General features: G+C 34.3%; 1 protein-coding gene across 6 annotated transcripts in view; it reads left to right on the forward strand.

The window, feature by feature from the left end:
• ANO3 (anoctamin 3) overlaps window positions 1-19,983 on the forward strand; it is a 472,830-nt gene that overhangs the window by 330,208 nt on the left and 122,639 nt on the right. For all 6 annotated transcript variants that reach the window (XM_063711053.1, XM_063711054.1, XM_031016410.3 and 3 more), the window contains 4 exons: window positions 7,534-7,578; window positions 11,984-12,115; window positions 15,226-15,332; window positions 18,178-18,233. In XM_063711053.1, the coding sequence (XP_063567123.1) occupies window positions 7,534-7,578; window positions 11,984-12,115; window positions 15,226-15,332; window positions 18,178-18,233 (340 nt within the window). The remainder of the gene's footprint in view (window positions 1-7,533; window positions 7,579-11,983; window positions 12,116-15,225; window positions 15,333-18,177; window positions 18,234-19,983) is intronic.

The raw sequence follows: 19,983 nt of genomic DNA on the forward strand, positions 1-19,983 counted from the left end.
AATAATATTCTTTCCAATTCCTCAGCACCTCATAAACTAATTTTGAGAGTACAGCTAGGTAAGTTTGCATTTGTGCTAAACAACATTTCTTGAGTTCTGGAATTTTTCTATCTTCATGCTATAACCTTCTAAAAAGTCTTTTAAAATACTTGACTGGGACTTATTACAGATGATAATATACAATATTAATAATATGCTGATAATGGCAGGAATACTTGCTCTTTGCTCAAATTTATTCTCTGGTCTGTGCATATTCATGTTATACAAAACCATGCAGAATAAAAACAGTGAAATAAATTTTAAACTCTCAAATAATTTTACAAGTAGCAGTCTTCAAATTTAGCATAGATATGGTTAATAATCACCTTTGTTTTTTCATAGTGGGAGTCAAACTTCGTAAAAATATTCTGAAATTCAATTTGAAAACGTTTTCTGTGAGCCTTACAACTTTTCATAGACTCCACTTTCTATCTTATGATTATAGTTGAAACATGTATAAAAATATTCACTGAAGTATAATTTATAATTGTGAAAAATAAAATATTTAATATGTTATTAGTGGATATAAGCAAATTAGAATACAACTTTGCAATGAAATATAGTTTATAAAATGAATGGGTACAAAGATTTCTTAGTGATTTTGGAGGAATATTAAATATAAAATTTTAAAATATATAGCATATACAATTATTCATACAAGGTGATTTCATCATGTAAAATATATAGCAATGCAATTAGAAGGAAATATAATAAGAGATGAAAAAGGATTGCTTCTGATGAGTGGGATTGTGGTTCTCAGTTATTTTCTTTATACTCTTACAAAAGTATATATTTTCCACAAGTTCTAATTTGACTGCATTAATGTAAACACAGGATGCAAAAGAATGACACAAGAAAATGACCTGTTTTCTAATATCAGGACAAAATTGCTAAAGAAAAAATCTAATAAATTAATCCTAGTTTCAGGATCCTTCATCCTGCCCCATCCTATGAATTCATCATTGTTTCTAAGCATCATAACTGAATTTATGTACAAACTAATTTCCTTGTAGATTAAAGAGGAGGAAGCCCTTAGCAACTATCATAAGCATGTCATTTCAGTACATATCAGTATAAAGTTCAGTTCAGGTTGAATGAACATGGTATAAAATATGCTCGAAGAGAGAGCATGTCTTCCACCTGCCTCCTCTAGACTTCATACAAAACAGATATTTGCCATGATTCCAGAAGATTGGTTCCTTTTTTTTCTTTCCATTGTTGTCATTATTTTACTTAGATCTGGCACAGCCACCTATTATTAAGATGTGATTATACTTTCATTCAATAGAATAGTGAATTATAAATACAACCTCAGTGTCTTGATTGGTTCGGGATAGTAGAACAAATTACCACATACTGGATGTCTTAAGCAACAAACATTTACTTGTCACAGTTCTGGATGCTGGAAGTCTGAGATCAAAGTGGCAGCATGGTTGGGCTCTGGTGAGGGCCCTCTTTTGGGTTGTATCCTCACATGGTAGAAGGAGGGCTAGCTAGCTCTCTGCTCTCTCCTCCAATTCATGAGGATTCTACTCTTATGACCTAAATACTTCCCAAAGGCCCCACCTCCAAGAACCATTAAGTATTGGAATTTCAACATGTGAATTTTCGGGAAACACAACTGCTTTGTCTATTGCAATTGGTAACAAATGTTTGCCTTACCCCTAATATTTGATTTTCATAGTTTCAAAAATAGCTTTTCTTTCTTTAACACATGTTCATTCTGCAGTACTCTATCCAGGAAATGTCTTATAGAGACAATGGGAACACATTCTATGGTGTAATACTTTTCATATTGCTCTTTCCACCATCTCAGTTGGATTTTACTAATTTAAAAAAAAATGGAAGTCAGAGCACGTTTGGCCTCTTCTCTTTTTCCTTATTTCTGCCTTTTCAAATAAACTTCAAGGAACTCTTAGTGATGGAATAATTGTTGTTCCCTTAACTTAGATTTAAAAAATCTTTATCACAATTAATTTCTTTGTTTCTCTTCCTAAGAAGTACATTAAAAACATTCTCTTGCTGGATTGTAAGTGACCTTCCTTTGTATGAATTAGAGCTTAGGTCTTTGGGCTGTGTGCCACAAGTGTTCCTCTGTCCCAAGGGAGATTTTGAAGAGGATGTTTTCTTGACTCAGATCATTTTTAAAAAAACTATATTCATTTTTTAATTACCTGGTAGGAATGCATGTAAAAGAAGAGTTCTACTATATCCAAGGAAAAAATGAAAAAGGGGGGGAAAAACATGGAACATATACAGTTACTATCCCTTTTAATTGGTGTTTTGCCTGAAGTTTCTTCTTTATAATGTTTTTCAAAAAAATATGATTATTGCATTGTGATCGTGGAAAGTCTTAGAAAATACCATGGAAATTCTCATGATTACCAATAAAAATATTTTAAAATATGCAGCATTTTCCAAAGTGTGTCAAAGTATTAGTAGTTCAACAGGATCTTAAAAGAAGAATATACTGTGACCAAATTTGTTTCTGAACTTCTGAGTTAATAAATAAGAATATTTACTGAAAATATTTTTAGAGAAGTGGCTCTCAGTCTTTAGAGCACCTTAAAATGACCTGGGAAGTAATAAAAATGAAGATTTCTGGAACCTGCTCCCAGAGATTCTGGCATATTAGCTTTGGAATGGTATTGGGTATATAAATTTTTAGCAAGCATTCCAAATGTTTGTGATGTCCATAGTAAGGAAATCTCATCTTGGAGATTTTAATATTTTAATAGTCTTTATATATTTTATAAATTTCAAAAGGCAGTTATAAATTTTATAGCCTTTTCCTAATTTCCATGTAATACTGGTGTTCTTGAGAAAAGAGTTTGAGAACTGCTTGGAGTTCTTTTGGAAGATCTTCCCAGATCAGTTTAAATAATAGATGTAACATTAACTCCTTAGGAACTACTTGTCATTTATTTACCATGTACACTGGAAATTTGGGATAGCAGCCAACTCATAATAAAGGAATGCTATTCAAGCATAAACTAAGTGGCAAATTATTTTTGTGATGGCCAATCTAGTCTCCAATTGACAATTGTTAGCATATTCAAGAACAAATACTGCCTTGAAATTAAATTATATAAAATAATAACCTAAATAGGAAACATATGTATCTCTTTTTAGGATAATATTTTTTAAAAATTTATGCATTCAAAATTTTACTCATACAGAGCAGTTCCATATTTATTCAACTTTGAAACCTACCTGTCATATTTAACGAAGTTACAAGATTTGTTAGCTATAATCTTTCTGCAAGTTCTTTTCTTCCTCCTTCTGTCATAAACATGAATCTTGAGCATTTTATCTAAATTTTCTGCTTGGATGTATGTGTAAAATTTTAATTTGCCTACATTTTTCTAGCCACTACTTTCTTGACTTTTCTTTAAAGTAAATATGACCTACATGTTGGACTTGATGTTTCAGGTCTAACCAGGACAATTTCAAAGGTTTATAATAGTCTACATTTTCTAGTTTTTGTCATATCAGGAAGGACTCAGCCTGTGTCTTCTGCATTCCAGACATGTCAGATCCTTTTAGCATTTTTCTTGCGATCCAAAGCTGATTCCTATTCATGCTTACCTCTCACACATAAGAGAGTTCAGCACATTTTAAGATAATTCAGTCATCCTGCGGCTTCTCAGATGGAGTGCCCAGATAGGGCCAACCTCACATTTTTTGTCAAGCTCTTTATCCCACAAATATTTTAAACAAAGTAAATTTGGGGCTATATTTGTAAAACATTAAAAGCGGCCGGGCGCGGTGGCTCACGCCCGTAATCCCAGCACTTTGGGAGGCCGAAGTGGGTGGATCACGAGGTCAGGAGATGGAGACCATCCTGGCTAACACGGTGAAACTCCATCTCTACTAAATATACAAAAAATTAGCCGGGGGTAGTGGCGGGCGCCTGTAGTCCCAGCTACTCGGAGGCTGAGGCAGGAGAATGGCGTGAACCCGGGAGGCTGAGCTTGCAGTGAGCCGAGATCGCGCCACTGCACTCCAGCCTGGGCGACAGAGCGAGACTCCGTCTCAAAACAAACAAACAAACAGCAACAACAACAACAACAACAACAACAAAACATTAAGAACAATCATTTTTATCATAATTGGGGTTAAACTTAGATCACTTTTTATGCAAAAATAATATGAAATATAAAATCTACAGGGAGGCCAATCTATAAAATAGGAGCATGGGGGTCAGGGTTTCACTCATTTAACTGTCCTCCTCACTTAGCCCCACAGGCATCTCCACGTGTAGCCATTGACTGTGTTGGACTCTGGCTGGAAACAGTGGTTGAGACAATCATTTACTTATAATATGAAGTGATTGTTGTAATAGGTAGATAGATGACTGCAGCCTTGACACAAGGTATAAAATAGCAGAACCTTTCAAATGAAAAATTAAGGGAAAAATAAAGCACCGTACATGAACAGTAGGCAGTTACTAAATTACAGGATGGAAGATTATAGGTAGAAAAGGATTTGGCCCTGCACGTTCATTTATACAGAAGAATTAAGGAGAATTACAGGTTGTTGTTTGCTTCCTGGATCAAAGATATGCAGTATATTGAAAATATAAAAACAAAATTTCCCCCACCCAGAAAACCTCTCCACAAAGATAGAAAAGGAAGAAAACCATTTCGTTATTGAATAAACATTAAACCAGAATGTGATGCATATCATAGTCAATTCACTAAAATTTGTAAAGACAGAGGGAAATCTCATTTTTTAATATAGCCAAACAAATACAACCTATTGCAAGCATGTTCTCAAAATAAACAATAACTAGCCCTATATTAGTCCGTTTTCATACTGCCATAAAGAACTTCCATGAGACTGGGTAATTTAAAAACGGAAATGGTTTAATTGACTCACAATTCTGCATGGCTGGAAAGGCCTCGGAAAGCTTAACAATCATGGTGGAAGGGGAAGCAAGCACCTTTTCCACAAGGTGGCAGGAGAGAAGAAATGAACAAGGAACTTCCAAACACTTATAAAACCCTCAGATCTCGTGAGAACTCACTCACTATCATGAGAACAGCTTGGGGGAAACCGCTCCCATGATCCAATCACCTCCCTCCTCAACACCTGGGGATTACACGTCGAGATGAGATTTGGGTGGAAACACAAAGCCAAACCGTATCATCACTCATAGTTCATCATAGATTCACCTGGTAATTGGGCTGTTAATTAGCTTCATACGGAAGAGAAATAAAACCTCTTATATCTTTTTGACAGGAGGTAGTTCTGCAACTTGGCGCAAGGCATCCGCCAAAGTTAAGCTCCTACCTCTCACAGAAATGGACAGGGGACTGCTATCTCCCTTCGTGTTTACATTTTAAAAAGACGGCTCCTAAATCCTAACAAAAGGCCCATCGCATTTTCTAAAGAATTCATATACATTTCAAAGAGAGGAAAAGGTACTTATAATGGCAAGTTTTCTTAAGTTAATGCTCTCAGAAGAGAAAGGGAGGAGAAGTCTCTTTCGTTTTCAACTGGGAGAATTAAGTCTATTATTTTTCATTTTTATTTGTTCTTACCATATAAGTGTTCTTAAAAGTATTTATATTCATTTTGTATGACTTTCTCCGTTTTCTTTATTTCTCCTAAAGCATTTTCTCAAAGTTTTTTAATTGTTTAAGAGAAATATTCAGACTACCATCAATAAAGACAGAGAGTAGTGTTTAGTTCAAATGCCAACCAACCCTCTCCATATTCTTTTATAATATTCCTAACCATATCCACTCCTGATAATTACAGTTGTAAACATTATCTCCTTTTAATGATGTCCCTGGATTTGTTTGATGCTGGAAATTATTTTATACCAATTTCCACATTTGTAGCTTTTTTGAAAAAATACTGTATTTAGTAAGTGTTTATGAAATGAAAAATAATCTCTGGCACTGAAAGAGTTAAATGCAACTGTGAATTAAACAAAGGCTCATTCATTTATTCATTGACCATCAGTGAAGAGGTATGTTACATCAGGAAAAATAGTGCAAGACAATATATGTACCGGTGGTTCTGAAGAAAAGATGACTTTACAGTCCAGTAAGAATTGAGTGAAGTATGCACACAAGCTTTTGTGTATGTTTGAAAAAAATAGAGAAGTATTTAAAGTGTGAGTTTCGGATAGATATAACAAGCTTCAATGTTCCATATTTGAAGTTAGTGTTGGAATATGGCAGGGACAACTTTAAAATTATTTTCTGGCAATATGACTGCAGTGAAATATGGTGTCTCCAAAAGTTTGCAGTGAAAGGGACTGCAATGAAATATGGTATCTCCAAAAGTTTTCAAGTTTTCTAAGCAGCTAATAACATACTTAGAGCTAAATATCAGTTGTCCTATTAACCCTGCTTTCTAGGTACCACATCATAGAGGAGCTTACTGATCCTCTGAAATGAATTTTAGTGATGGGGATAAAGAAGTATTTTAGAAGAGCGAGAATATCAGATTCCTGAGCTCCAACATGAGCATGTAGAGAAAATTATTTAAGAGATGAATTAATTCTGTCACCTTAATTTTTAGTTTCTCTAAGAAATGCTATACCTCTACTTAAAACACTCAATATCTTCCCCGTTGCTTTTCATCCAAAAACCTCAGCATTAGCTGTTAAGGCCCGTTATCATCTGTGCCTTGTTTACCATCCTCTACTCTTTTATCAGGATCCTCAACTTTTAGTATATACTCCAGCTATTACCAAATTGGTTGCAGTTATCTAAATCTTATAATACTTGGTTTTGTCCCAATGATGACCTCATATGCTGCTGCTACCTTTGTCTAGAATGTCATGTGTAACCTCTTTACCCAAAAGACTACTCCCATTCATGCTTCGAGATTCAATACAGGTGACATATCCTCTGGGACAACATCCCTGTGTCCTTCGTCCTCCACCTGTAAAAACGAATTGAGCTCCCTTTCCTGGGTATTTCCATTCTTGCGTTTTCACATTTTATTTTAACTGATGACTTCTCACCTCAACTATCAAGAAAGCTTCTTGGGGGCACAAACTGACCCTACCTCTTTTTTCTCTAAAGTTTTAGTGGTTATAACACTCCTTAGCAAATCAGAAGTATTTATTACATATGTATTAAATGCATGTATAGATGGATGGACGGAAAAATGGAAGGAGGGATGGATGGATGGATGGCCTTATATAAAATGTAAGAAAATAATTCAATTAGTATAAATTGACTGGCAGAAGACAGACTTTCAATAAATAGAATTAAAAATAATTCTATTTTTTTCAAAAGTGGTCTGTTGATTTATTAGAGTGTCTTTGTTATGAGTATCTTAGATTCTGAAATTAAAACAATGTAAGGCTGATATTCCTCATAGTATGCTGGGTTATTTCAAACATCTTAAGTTTCTTAAGCATACGGAACTTGGAGTATAGAAATGCTCAATATGATTGAATGTTGTTACTCACTCGTATCACTTTATTTTCCTGTGGCTTTCCTTAGCTGTTTTTTATTATTTTTTCAGGAAAAAATGCTATTACACTGACGGGAGGAGCAAATCAATGGGCAGGTTGGTGGGTGATGAATCATTTCTTTATAACAAATTTGTCGTTTTGAAAAAAATAAGAAGATATTTGATTCCCCATATCAGCAGTTGTAAATCGTAGGAAGAAAAATTCTATTGATTTGTTGAAGAGATTTCCAAAATAACTTATGCCAAATCGAATAACATTTAAAATCTGATAATCTTTTTGTTACAATTTATCATTGCCATTCTTGGAATCTTCCCATGTTATAATGTTATGGAAGGAGGACTTTAATCGCAAGTTCACATGTTATGATATTTTAATTTTAAAAATAGTTATAAGACCAGGATCAATGGTTAAATGATGACCCACAGTAACAGAACAATAAACCCAACAAAGACCTTCTGTATCATTCAGTCCAGTTCTCTCATTTTAAAGAAGTGGTAAAGACTGGTGTTCAGAGAGATGAGGTGCTTTACCAAGGCCATGTACCATCTTTTGAATTGCAGACCCACTCTTATTCTAACCCCGGAAGGTACCGCTCTTATCCTAGTATTGAAAATGAACTTTTGAAGAGCTTTACCTCAGAACATTAGCTCTTTACCTATTGTGGTAAGAATAACTATGGAAAAGGAGTTAATCAAACCACGACCCTGAGACAGAAGAAACTCTTCCATCTGAATCTTCTTATCACTATTTAACTGGAAGAAATCAGCTCCCACTTAATGAATGCTCAAAGAAAAAGCTTCTTACCCTTGGCCGTTTTCTGCACCTTGCCGAAGAACCAGTTAACAAAGATAAAGCATGTGAATGTGGTAGAGTATGCTCCATTAAATGATGTTGAAGGATATATGTTACAAAACAGAGTAACACAAAAGCTAGAACTGTATGCTGTGAGTAACAGACCATTTTAGGAAATGATTCAATAAATCTAGTTTCTTTACCAAATAAAATTGAATGTAATTTCAAACTTTAGAAATCAGAATGGGAAAATGTCCGTCTCTTTTAAGCATTAATTTTAGGCGTGGCAGTATTGAGTGACAAGAAAAGTAAATTATGGAGAAAAAAACTTGAAATTAGAATGAATATTAAAGAAATTAGCACTGAAATAGCTTTTCCTCTTTAAATTAATGATGCTCTTCAACCGAGTCACATTTTTCTGTCAGGTTAACATATTTTAATTTAGAGTGAGCTCTCATTTCCCATGTGGGTATTTGGTCCTGGTCTATGTAGCAAATTTCCAGTCATTTTTGCTAATAAAATTAGTCATTGGAATATTACAATTTGCAAGTTTACAACTGCAGGTTTTTCTTGTCTTTGCTCTGCATATGCCTGCTTATTGTTGGATGGCTGATAAAATCTCTAGATTTGCTTCAGTTTGCTACTATAGAATTAGTGAGACTTTGCTACTACATAATTAGTAGGTTTTCTGTTAAACAAGAATCTTTCCTTTGGAGACTTGGGAAAGTATATATTCTGTATATTAAAATTGGAACAAATGTCTGTTTATATATAAAGCTATCATGGCAAATGCGTATACTAAATCCTAAAGAAACATTTTTAATAATGTAAAAAATGTTCTTTTCTCTGTTTTGGTCAAATTTAAAAGTAAACTAGAAAAATGAACACTATTATATGTCATTACTTGTTTTATCTTTTGTGTCTCTTATTTTCTGTGTAAGTTCATAAAATGAAAATTCAGCTATCATTTATCCAAATGATTATTAAAATATCTTGAACCTTACTCTAGCCCACCCCTTTTCATTTTACTTATAATAAGTAAATCCCTTTATTCTATGTCTTTGTGGATTCATGTGGGAGCGGTAGGGAATAAATAGAAAAGAAGTCTATAAAATTATATAACATTAAACTGAAAAAAAATTACAAAATTTGGAAACTCAATCTGTAGACAGTTTGAAAAGTGGAAAATTGAAATCAAACGTGGCCATTTAGTTTCGCTTGTGCTTTTCCTTTCTTGAAGTGGGAAAGCTATTTTCCTCACATGCTTAGTTTTGACCGGTACATATTAGGGGATAAATAATGTACAGGCAATTGTCCAGCTTTTGAGGATCATCCCTTCTCCAGCAGGTTGAAAGGATGTTGTTGGTTTTATTATCACTGCAATTTATTTTTTATTCACAAAGCATTTTCACATTCAATTATTAAACCATCTTAAAAATGACTCTGCAAGGGAAGCAGAACAGAGAGTAGCCAGTTTTGCAGATCGGAAAACAAAAAAGACTCCCTTATCATCCCCACCCACACACCCCATGCCCTGCTTTCACAGCTGTTTTGTCAGAGTTTGTGCTTCAGTCAAGTTCCTTTGACCCTTTAATCCAGACTTATTTTCAATTTTCATAGAATTATCTTAGGTTTTCCTGGATTGTAGCAAATAAACCTAAAGCTCTATTTTATATATATATAAATATATATATTATATATATTTATATATTATATTATATATAATATTTAATTATATATTATATATAATATCTATTATTTATAATTAAATATTATATATTATATATAATATATATTATATATTATTATATATTAATATATATTATATATAATATATAATATATATTTATATATAATAATATATTAATATATAATAATATATAATATATATTATATATAATTATATATAGTATATTATATATAATAATAATTAATATAATATATAATTATATATTATATATTATAATCTTATATATTACCATAATAGACTTGAATGAAATAATTCCTGAGATACAATATTTGCTACCTGCCTATTGCTATACTAATTTTTTTTCTGAAGTTCAAGCAGAGTTGGCCAAAGAAATATTGAGGTGTGTTATATTTAACACTCCTCTAGGAAAATATTCTATCCTGCTATTTGGACTTACTATTGCAGAAGAAGCCAAAAATTTCCCCAGATGGAAACCCATAGTGTGTAAATATTGCAAATGTGTTATTAAACACAGCTATTATTATAGTAACTCTGAATTTAGACTTTCAGAGTCCATCTCTGGAGTCAATAGCTTTCTTCTGTTTCTATTTTCTTTGTAAAATAAATCTGATTTCAATCAGTATATATACCATAATAGAACTAGTTTATGAATGTAATCTAAAGCTGGAGCCAAAGTATCCTGATGTCAGATTTCCCAAACAGTGTCCAAATGGTATATGCCAGGTGTCTATGCTAAACCCGTTACTCAAAGTATAGTCAGTGGTTAGCAGTATGAGTGTCCCTTAGCAGCTATGTAGAAATGTGGAATCTCAGTCCCTATCCCAGGCCTATGAATTAGTATCTGCATTTTAACAAGATAATCAAGGTATTCCTATGCCCGTGAGAATCTTAAAAGTCCTGCAAAGGCTTTTTGCCTCAGTGTTCCACATTGTTAATTACCAAGTCTAGAATAAAATGCCAATTTACAACTCTCCAGCAAGGTCAGCATTACTTTTATTTTATGAGTGAGGAAACCAAGGCAAGAAGTTAAATAACTTGTACAAGTTTACGTGGCTAGCACAGTGCAATAAATTATAACTCAGTTTTGCTTGACTTTAAAATTTTGCTGTCTACCACACTTATGACTTCCAGTGCCACTGAATGTGTCACAGTCATTTATTTATTTTCAGTTTCCACTTTTCTAGAGCCACAAAGCTGTTTGTTTAAAAAAAAGCAGGGAGTAATATCTATCTATCTATCTGTCTGTCTATCTATCATCTATCTATCTATCTATCTATCTATCTATCTATCTATCTATCTATCTATCTATCTACATGTATACACACACCATTTTAATAAACATATTTTGCTGCTTAAAAAAAAAAACTCTCTTTCTGGCCGGGTGCAGTGGCTCATGCCTATAATCCCAGCACGTTGGGAGACCGAGGTGGGTGGATCTCGAGGTCAGGAGATCAAGACCTTCCTGGCCAACATGGTGAAGCCTCGTCTCTACCAAAAAAAATAAAAATAAAAAAATTAGTTGGGCTTGGTGGCTCGCGCCTATACTCCCAGCTACTTGGGAGGCTGAGGCAGGAGAATCGCTTGAACCTGGGACGTGGAGGTTGCAGTGAGCCAAGATTGCACCACTGGACTCCAGCCAGGTGACAGAGCGAGACTCTGTCTCAAAGAAAAAAAAAAAAACAAAAACAAAAACAAAAAATCTCTTTCCTACCACCATCTTTATGTATCCTGTTTCTGAAATCTTTTCCACAATTATTTTATTTTTTCATGAGGATAACATAGTTGTCCTGAAAGAGTTTAAACAACTGCAAGATTTGGTTTTGCTATTTTCTTCTTGTGTGTGGGAACAGAAGCAATGCACGTGTATGTGTGGTGTGTGTAGGTATGCGTATCTCTTTTCAAAGAAGTTTCTTTAGTACTTAAGAGAATTGTAGTGGAAGGTAGTCACGGCTTTGGAATACAACCTAATCTAGTTCTCAAATGTGACTTCATTCCAGGATGCAAACTTATTTTAGAAGAATCAAAAACTGGATGGCCCAAAACCCAATGGTTCTTGACAAGTCAGCTTTTCCAGACCTAGAGGAGTCAGACTGCTATACTGGCCCCTTCAGCCGTGCACGGATTCACCAGTGAGTTCCCCTCTTTTTTCATACTGCCTACCTTTATATCTTGGTGGGGCTTGTTTATAGAATAAAAACACCTGGGACCATTTCCATTGTTTACCAACTACGTCAGAGAACTTACCATTGTATTAAAATACACACTTAAGTTATAAACAACACTAAGTGAATGTTATTAATTTGCTATCAATTTGATGATTTAGAGACATTCGGTAGTGAATAATTAATTGTAGACCTACGGACTGGTAGTCTAGTTTCTAATACTTTAAAAATAATTACTGTAGTAGTGACTCAGTTAAAATAACAATAATGTTAATAATAATAGGATTACTGTTAATTAGCATGTTTGAGTAATAGATTGCTGTAATAAATAAATTATAATTATAATTGCTTCAATTAACATATATTTATTAATTAAGCTATCTATTTTAGTTCAACCTTATTAAACTAAAATGAATGATAATTTTTAAAGAGATTTGTTTCATTACTGTCTCCATCTACCTACCTACATACATACCTGTTTATTCATGTTTTCATTCAACTAGTATTTATTGTGTTTCTACATCACACAGGTTGTGTATATAAAGGAACTTATGACACAGTTTCTATCTTCAAGGTACACCCAGTCTAATGGGGCAGACAAAAATGTAAATTTATAATTAACTGGGGTAAACATAAAGATAGGAAAAGGCATGATGTATTGAAGGACTATAGCTATAGGGCCTGCGTTGCTATAGGCCATTCTGAATTGAGCTATATTCTGGGATGCAGGAAATTGAAAGGGTGGATGAAACAGAATTCCAGACCACCAAACATGTAACATAGCCATCAATCAATGGGAAACCCTCCTTTTCCCCATAGCCTATTTATCTCATTACTTATTCTTGGAGGTGTAACTGGAAGCATGCTTTCTAATTCCAGTGATATTGTAGTGGCAGAGGGAATAAAATTCCAAATGACTGTTGGCTTTAGAGAGAGGTGAAAGTTTCACGGAAGCTTTTTCAGCTTTTTGCTGCACTTTTTCAGGACCTTTAAGGATCTGTGATACACCAAATGAAAAACATTCTACTCTTTTTTTTTAAACCCTGAAACCAGAGTAATCTTTGGAAAATATCAGCCACATCATACAACCACCTTTCTTAAGACTCTGAAACAGTTTCCCATTTGTACTTCCAATAAAATTCAAATTTCTTATTATTTACTATGTGGGCATAGATGCCATAGTTACTGCCCAGCACTATCACTCCATCTTCTGCATTTTTTTTCACCATTTACTCACTCCAGCCATACAAGCCTTGGTTCTATCTGTTGAAAGCTCAAGCTTAGTCCCAACTCAGTCTTTCTTCTTGCTGTTCTCATTGTTTGCCATGCTCTGCCCCAAATCTTCATATGGCATAGTCCATCCTGTCATTCAGCTCCTACTCAAACACCACCACCTCTGAGAGACTGGCTCTGAAAATGTGACCTAAAGTGCACTTGTCCCAGTCATTTTCTATCCCAGTATACAGTTTTCATTTTTCTTCATAGAAATTATCTGAAATTATGTTATTTACTTTTTACTTATGCATCAGCTATTTCATCTCTCTGTAATGTAACTCCATGAAAAATTGAATTGATCTGCTTAAAAATTACTTGTTGAGGGAATGCTGAATCAATTCAATGGGGAAAGAGGCAGGTGGACTTTCCTTCTCCTACCTACAATTAACAGGACTCTGAATTTGGTACATCCAAGTACAGAGATAAGAATACTGTAGGAATTCAGAGTCTAACAAAATAGAAACATGTGCATATTAACTTAAATGATGCAGAGTAAAATCAATGTATTAAGAAAGACAGAAATAAAATGCACATTTTGTAAGAGAGAGAGCAGCACATCCAAAGGGCAGGATCTGGGATGCCTTTTCAAAGGAAATAGCTCTTTTTGTCAGGTAAAAATATGGAGTGGCATGCGGAGAGAAGAAGAAACAGAGCAAAATCTAAAGGAAAAGAAGCATGGGATTTTAAGGTGATGATATTATGTTGGTACAACATTACTTTTAATGGCAAAAACTGCAATTGCATTTGCACCAACCTAATAATTATACAAATTGACAGATGATTGGATAAATGAAGGCAGAGCTGTTAGACACATAAAACTGAAGACATAAGACTGAAGAGTAGGTTGGAATGCGAGTACCGAGAGCCTTGGAGGAAAATAAGAAATGTAATGATGCTTGTAGAGGAAAGCTGTTGGCACACTAAAAGTAAGGGAGTGCTCTAAAAATCAGAGCTGTGCATTAAAGGTCAGGTGGGAAAATGCAAGGCAAGTTAGGAGGATGTTCTACTCATAATCTAGGCAAGAGGCAATGAGACCCAGAACAAAAAGCTGGAGAGAGACACTTTAGTCAGAAAAATTACACAGTTTGCCATCTGTTTGAGTATGAAGAGTGTAGATGAAGCAACTATCATAGAAGACCTTCTAATTCAGGACTACGTGCTTGACACAATGGTGATTTATCACTCACATAGATAGAGTAACTAGAAACAGAAAGTGTCAGAAGTTGAGCAAGACCCAGGACACTTCCATTTTTTCGAGGTTCCCAGCACACTATAAAGTAAATACTGAAACAGACCCTTCCATTCCTCTTGAGCTCATGCTTTTGCTCTTACATCATTGACTCTCAAATGGTTCTTCATTGCTACTCTTCCCATGGGGACAATAATAGAGCATCAAGGGAAAGGTAGGATGATTTTTCATTGTTAAGGCTCTGAAAACAAGATAAGCTGCATTGGAAAGCATGGTATGGAGGATAACATCAATTTTTGATGTGTTCTATTTGGAAATACATTGCTTAAGGTAGTATAAAATGTATGGGAGCCAATGGGCTATCTATTCTCTCCTTGTTCCATGTGAAATAAGAAATAGGAACACTTATAAACTGAAAGAAGATAACAAAGTGAATATTTGATAATGCCTTGTATTATTTATGAATTCTTTTTCTCTGTCAATTTTTTTTAAAGAGGATGATTTCCCTTCTGATCTACTATGCTTCATATGCATTAGCTTTAATGGAACTTGTAACTATTGCTGGATTCTGTGTTCTGCTTTGAATATTAAACCAATCCCCTCATCTTAACAGCTTCATAATAAATAATAAAGACACCTTCTTCAGCAATGCTACTCGAAGCAGAATAGTCTATCACATGCTGGAACGCACCAAATATGAAAATGGAATATCAAAAGTGGGTAAGAACATTAATTAATAACAGAGTAGAACTTGCTGTTACTATTTATACCCAGAATTATTGTTTTTTTAACAGCTGTAGCTTTGCTTTAATTCATTAAATAGATGTGTATAACATATTGAACACACACTCTATAAGCATTTCATTTTTCAGCCTTTTAATAAAACAAAAAAACTTTTCTGAGGGTATTTGGTCATAGACATCAAAATGTGAAATGTGCAAACACTTTGAAACAGAAATATTATTTCTTGAAATTTATCCCTCTCAAATAATCAGACTTTTGAATGACAAAATATGCAGAAATTTGCTCATCATGGGCTTGTTTGTAATAGAATTACCTGGAAATACCTTACATGTCCATGCTTAGGGACTGAAAAATAAGTTAGGCTGTGTCCATGTAGTACATTCATTAAAAGTTATGTTTCATTTATTTACTCTTATTTTAACATAAAAATTTCAAGCATCTGTTTTACAAAGTACATGACATAAGCCCTATACTCAGGGAGATTGTAAATTGGTTATGAGTTCGTTATTTATCAGCTCCAAAAGATATCCACAAACTATATATCTCATGTAATTTCATTTCTTAAACCCACATACATAAAAAGACAAAAACTCTAGAAGAATATGTAAGAAACTTTTTAGAGGTTACCTCTGGAAGGTGAAATAATAGCTAATTTTAATTTTCTAAGTTTCGTTGTTGTTTAAATGTTTAGCAGTATGCTACAACATGTGTAATACAAAATAAACTTGAGAATGTTTCACCTAGAAAAAGTAAATAAAATTGCAAAATTTACATAGAGCTGAGCAGAAAGCAATAGGTAACAAACAAGATATACTTTTAATTATAGGGGTGACAAACAAAATGCTTGAAGGGATCAAATGTTAGTCATATCCTAAAAAAGCCTTGAAAATAAAAAGTTGACAGCCAGCAAAAACTTGTACCAATCTTTACTGATTTTATTAAAATTGAGTGCTATATAGGTAAAATACACTATGTTTCAAGACAGCTACTTTTTTTTTTTTTTTTTTTTTTTGAGATGGAGTCTTGCTCTGTTGCCCAGGCTGGAGTGCAGTGGCACGATCTCGATTCACTGCAAGCTCCGCCTTCCGGGTTCACACCATTCTCCTGCCTCAGCCTCCCGAGTGGCTGGGACTACAGGCACCCTCCACCATGCCCGGCTAATTTTTTGTATTTTTTAGTAGAGACGGGGTTTCACCGTGTTAGCGAGGACAGTCTCAATCTCCTGACCTGGTGATCCGCCTGCCTCAGCCTCCCGAAGTGCTGGGATTACAGGTGTGAGCCACCGTGCCCGGCCGACAGCCACTTTTTAAAGAAAAACCTTCAGACTGTTGTTCTTCTGATTAATAATTTATTTATTACTGAGCATTCAAAACAGTTAACTCACATACCTAAACTTCACCAAAAATAAAGAAATACATTTAGTAAGTAATTTTTAAAGAACTAAAAATAGGCTGGGTGCGGTGGCTCAAGCCTGTAATCCCAGCACTTTGGGAGGCCGAGGTGGCTCGATCACCTGAGGTCAGGAGTTCAAGACCAGACTGGCCAACATGGTGAAACCTGTCTTTACTAAAAATACAAAAATTAGCCAGGCACAATGGTGGGTGACTGTAATTCCAGCTACTAGAGAGGCAGAGGCAAGAGAATCACTTGAACCCGGGAGGTGAAGGTTGCAGTGAGCTGAGATCATGCCACTGCACTCCAGCCTGGGTGGCAGAGTAAGACTCTGTCTCAAAAAAAAAAAAAAAAAAAAAGGAACTGAAAATAATGAAATCCAGAATATAAATTGAAAATGTGTCTAAATGTTAGTACTATATTGTTTTGTAGTCTTTTGAAATAATTATGACATTATAAATAATTATAAGGGTATCATTCCCTTTGTAGTAAATACAGAAGAATTAAAATTATTCCTAACTGCAATTCTCACTTATACATTTTTAAGTTTATATATATGTGTATATAAATTTATGTGTGTGTACATATAAATTAGACGTACATATAAATTAGATGTCTTAGTGTTTATAATTTTCAGGTTTTTAAAAAATTACCATTATGAATATTTTCTCAAGCCCTTAATTACTCTTCGAAAACATTATTATAAATAGCTGTACAATATTCCATAATAAAAGTCATCAAATCACTATTATTTACTACCTACCTATTATAATTGATTGTACTATAAAAATTAAATGATTTATCAGTTTTGGATATGTAATTATTTCTAATTCTTTACTAATATAAATAATATTGCAACAACAGTTGCTCACTCAGTATCTGTTCTTACCAGGAGTATATGAGAGTGTCCATTTTGCTCTACCCTCATTGAGAGGGAGGAGATTTTAATAAGTGTCTCATATTGCTATTTATGTCTTTTTGGTTTGGTATTATACAGTTAAGTATTTCTCGATACCAATATCCTCTTGAGATTTTTTTTTTTTTTTTGGTAGGGGACGGGGACTGGGTGGGATATAGAATTTGTCTTCTTTCTTGACCAACTTTGTTATTTGGAGAAAAACAAAAAGTTGCTTCTGGGTCACATGATCCTAACTAAATGGGTTAAATGCCCAATATTTTATGATATGGTAAAGTAAAACCATGTGGCAACTTGCAAATCTTCATTTGCTAATATCATAAGGACATAACTAGATGCAGTATCAGGTTTCTTTCACAATCTCACTGTCCTCATAGGTGATGTGGCTATGGAAGTCATTTGGGTTATCTTAAACTTTTTAATTGATTCATTGTTCCCCGTATATTTCTGTTGCTTCAGAGGAAATGTTTCATTGAAACTAACTCAAGAACTGTCCTTTTCTTCTCTTTGCAGGTATCCGTAAACTTATAAACAATGGCTCATACATAGCAGCGTTTCCACCACATGAGGTAATTTTGAAATACAGTTTCCGCTTTATAAACAAGGTTTTCATGCTCAATGCTTGGTCCTGTTGTTTGCATTTGAATCTAGCTGTCCACTCCCAGGAGGATTCAGTCTGCAAGTAGCCAAGGGCCTTCTGTCTCCCCATTGTAATTTTGTGGCTGTGCACTGGCTCCTCTGCCTCAAAGCCTGTCTTCAATTTGCCCCATACTGGGAATCCCAGCCTTAGCGAGAACACTCCTGGACACTGTAGCTGCTGCCTTCTGCTCCAGTACAGAGCTCCAAGCTTGATCCAACTTGAGATCAGCACCATTCCAAATAGAGAAGATTCCTGGTTTGTGCCTACTACTTTGGGATACTTGAAAATCTAAAGTCCACCACAAAAACCTATAGCCAATTACCTCCTCAATTATTTGTCAGATTGTTACCTCCCTACATGTTTTAAATAGAAATGCCTGCTCTAAGCTGCAGTGGGCCTTGTCCACTGTAAATGATATTTGAGCCAACTTTTATTCCCTGACCTCTTTCTTTAAGGCAATTTCACATTTTAAGGTAAGAGTGGGGTCTTTACAGGTTTCACTTCTGAACTTTCAAAGACTATCACACTTCTATTTATAAATTTATGACTGCGGACTCACAGTATATAGTACAAGGCTGAGGAATTTGCAGTCTGGTACGACCAATAGTAGATAAAATGTATTTAGTACTTGCTATTGGCAGTGATGTAAATGTTTTATATGGGTTGTCTCATTTAATCCTTGCAACAACCCTTTGAGATATACAGTAACATTAACTCTGTTTTGTATATAGGTAATTGAGGTACAGAAAGGTTAGATATCAAAGGCGCAGTTTTGAGCACTGGAAGCCAATCTCCAATGTTTATATTCATTATGGTATACATACTTATAGTAAGAATAGAAATAATAACAGGAAATGTGTTTGTGTATTTAATGTGCCAGGCCTTGTGCATGTATTTTCCCGTTATTCTGAACATAACCCTGGAGGGGTAAATCTTATTATTCTTATTTTACAGCTGAAGAAACAAAGCTCAGAGAAATTAAACACTGTATCAGATAGCACATAATAAATGGTAAAGTGTTCAGAATGTCAAACTTAAGGCCCAAGGAGAACCTCTGTAGCAAAGGAAGGTTTAATTTTTTCTCTGTCTAGGTAATTTTCTCTACATAATTAGGCTGAGTTCTGAAAGTTCATTTGACAAGTTTTTTATGTGAAATTTGGGACTTATTATAAATAAGTTACAAGTATCATCTTCCCACATGTGCTTGTAATTTGGATGAAATATTAATATATGCAATAAATCCATGAAAAGAACACAAAACAATGTTGCTGAAATACAAGAAAGTAAATTAGAAGGTCAATAAAATGGGCTCAGGAATTTTCTGTTGATTTTAAATGCTACTACTTGAGGTAAGAAAAATAAGGCTTATTAGGAGGAAAGTGGAGTCAATGGCTTTGACTGTAATTTGATTAAGGATAGTTCACAATTCTAGGCTTCCTTTTTCTTTTTCCTTAGTGCAAGAGACAAGTGCCAATCTCTTATTTTTACTAGTGGTCGAGGTTTGTTTTTTACTTACAAAAAGGACAGTGGCTAGAGGGAAGAAGAAGAAATGTCTTGTGGAGTTTGGTGTGAAAAGGAAAAATAAAGGGAACAAGAGAAATACACACACACACACACACACACACACACACACACGAGTTTGTCCAAGATATTGATAGAATTTACAATCCTATCAATTA

The sequence above is a fragment of the Gorilla gorilla genome, chromosome 9 (assembly GCF_029281585.2).
Source record: "Gorilla gorilla gorilla isolate KB3781 chromosome 9, NHGRI_mGorGor1-v2.1_pri, whole genome shotgun sequence".
Classification (NCBI taxonomy): Eukaryota; Metazoa; Chordata; class Mammalia; order Primates; family Hominidae; genus Gorilla; species Gorilla gorilla.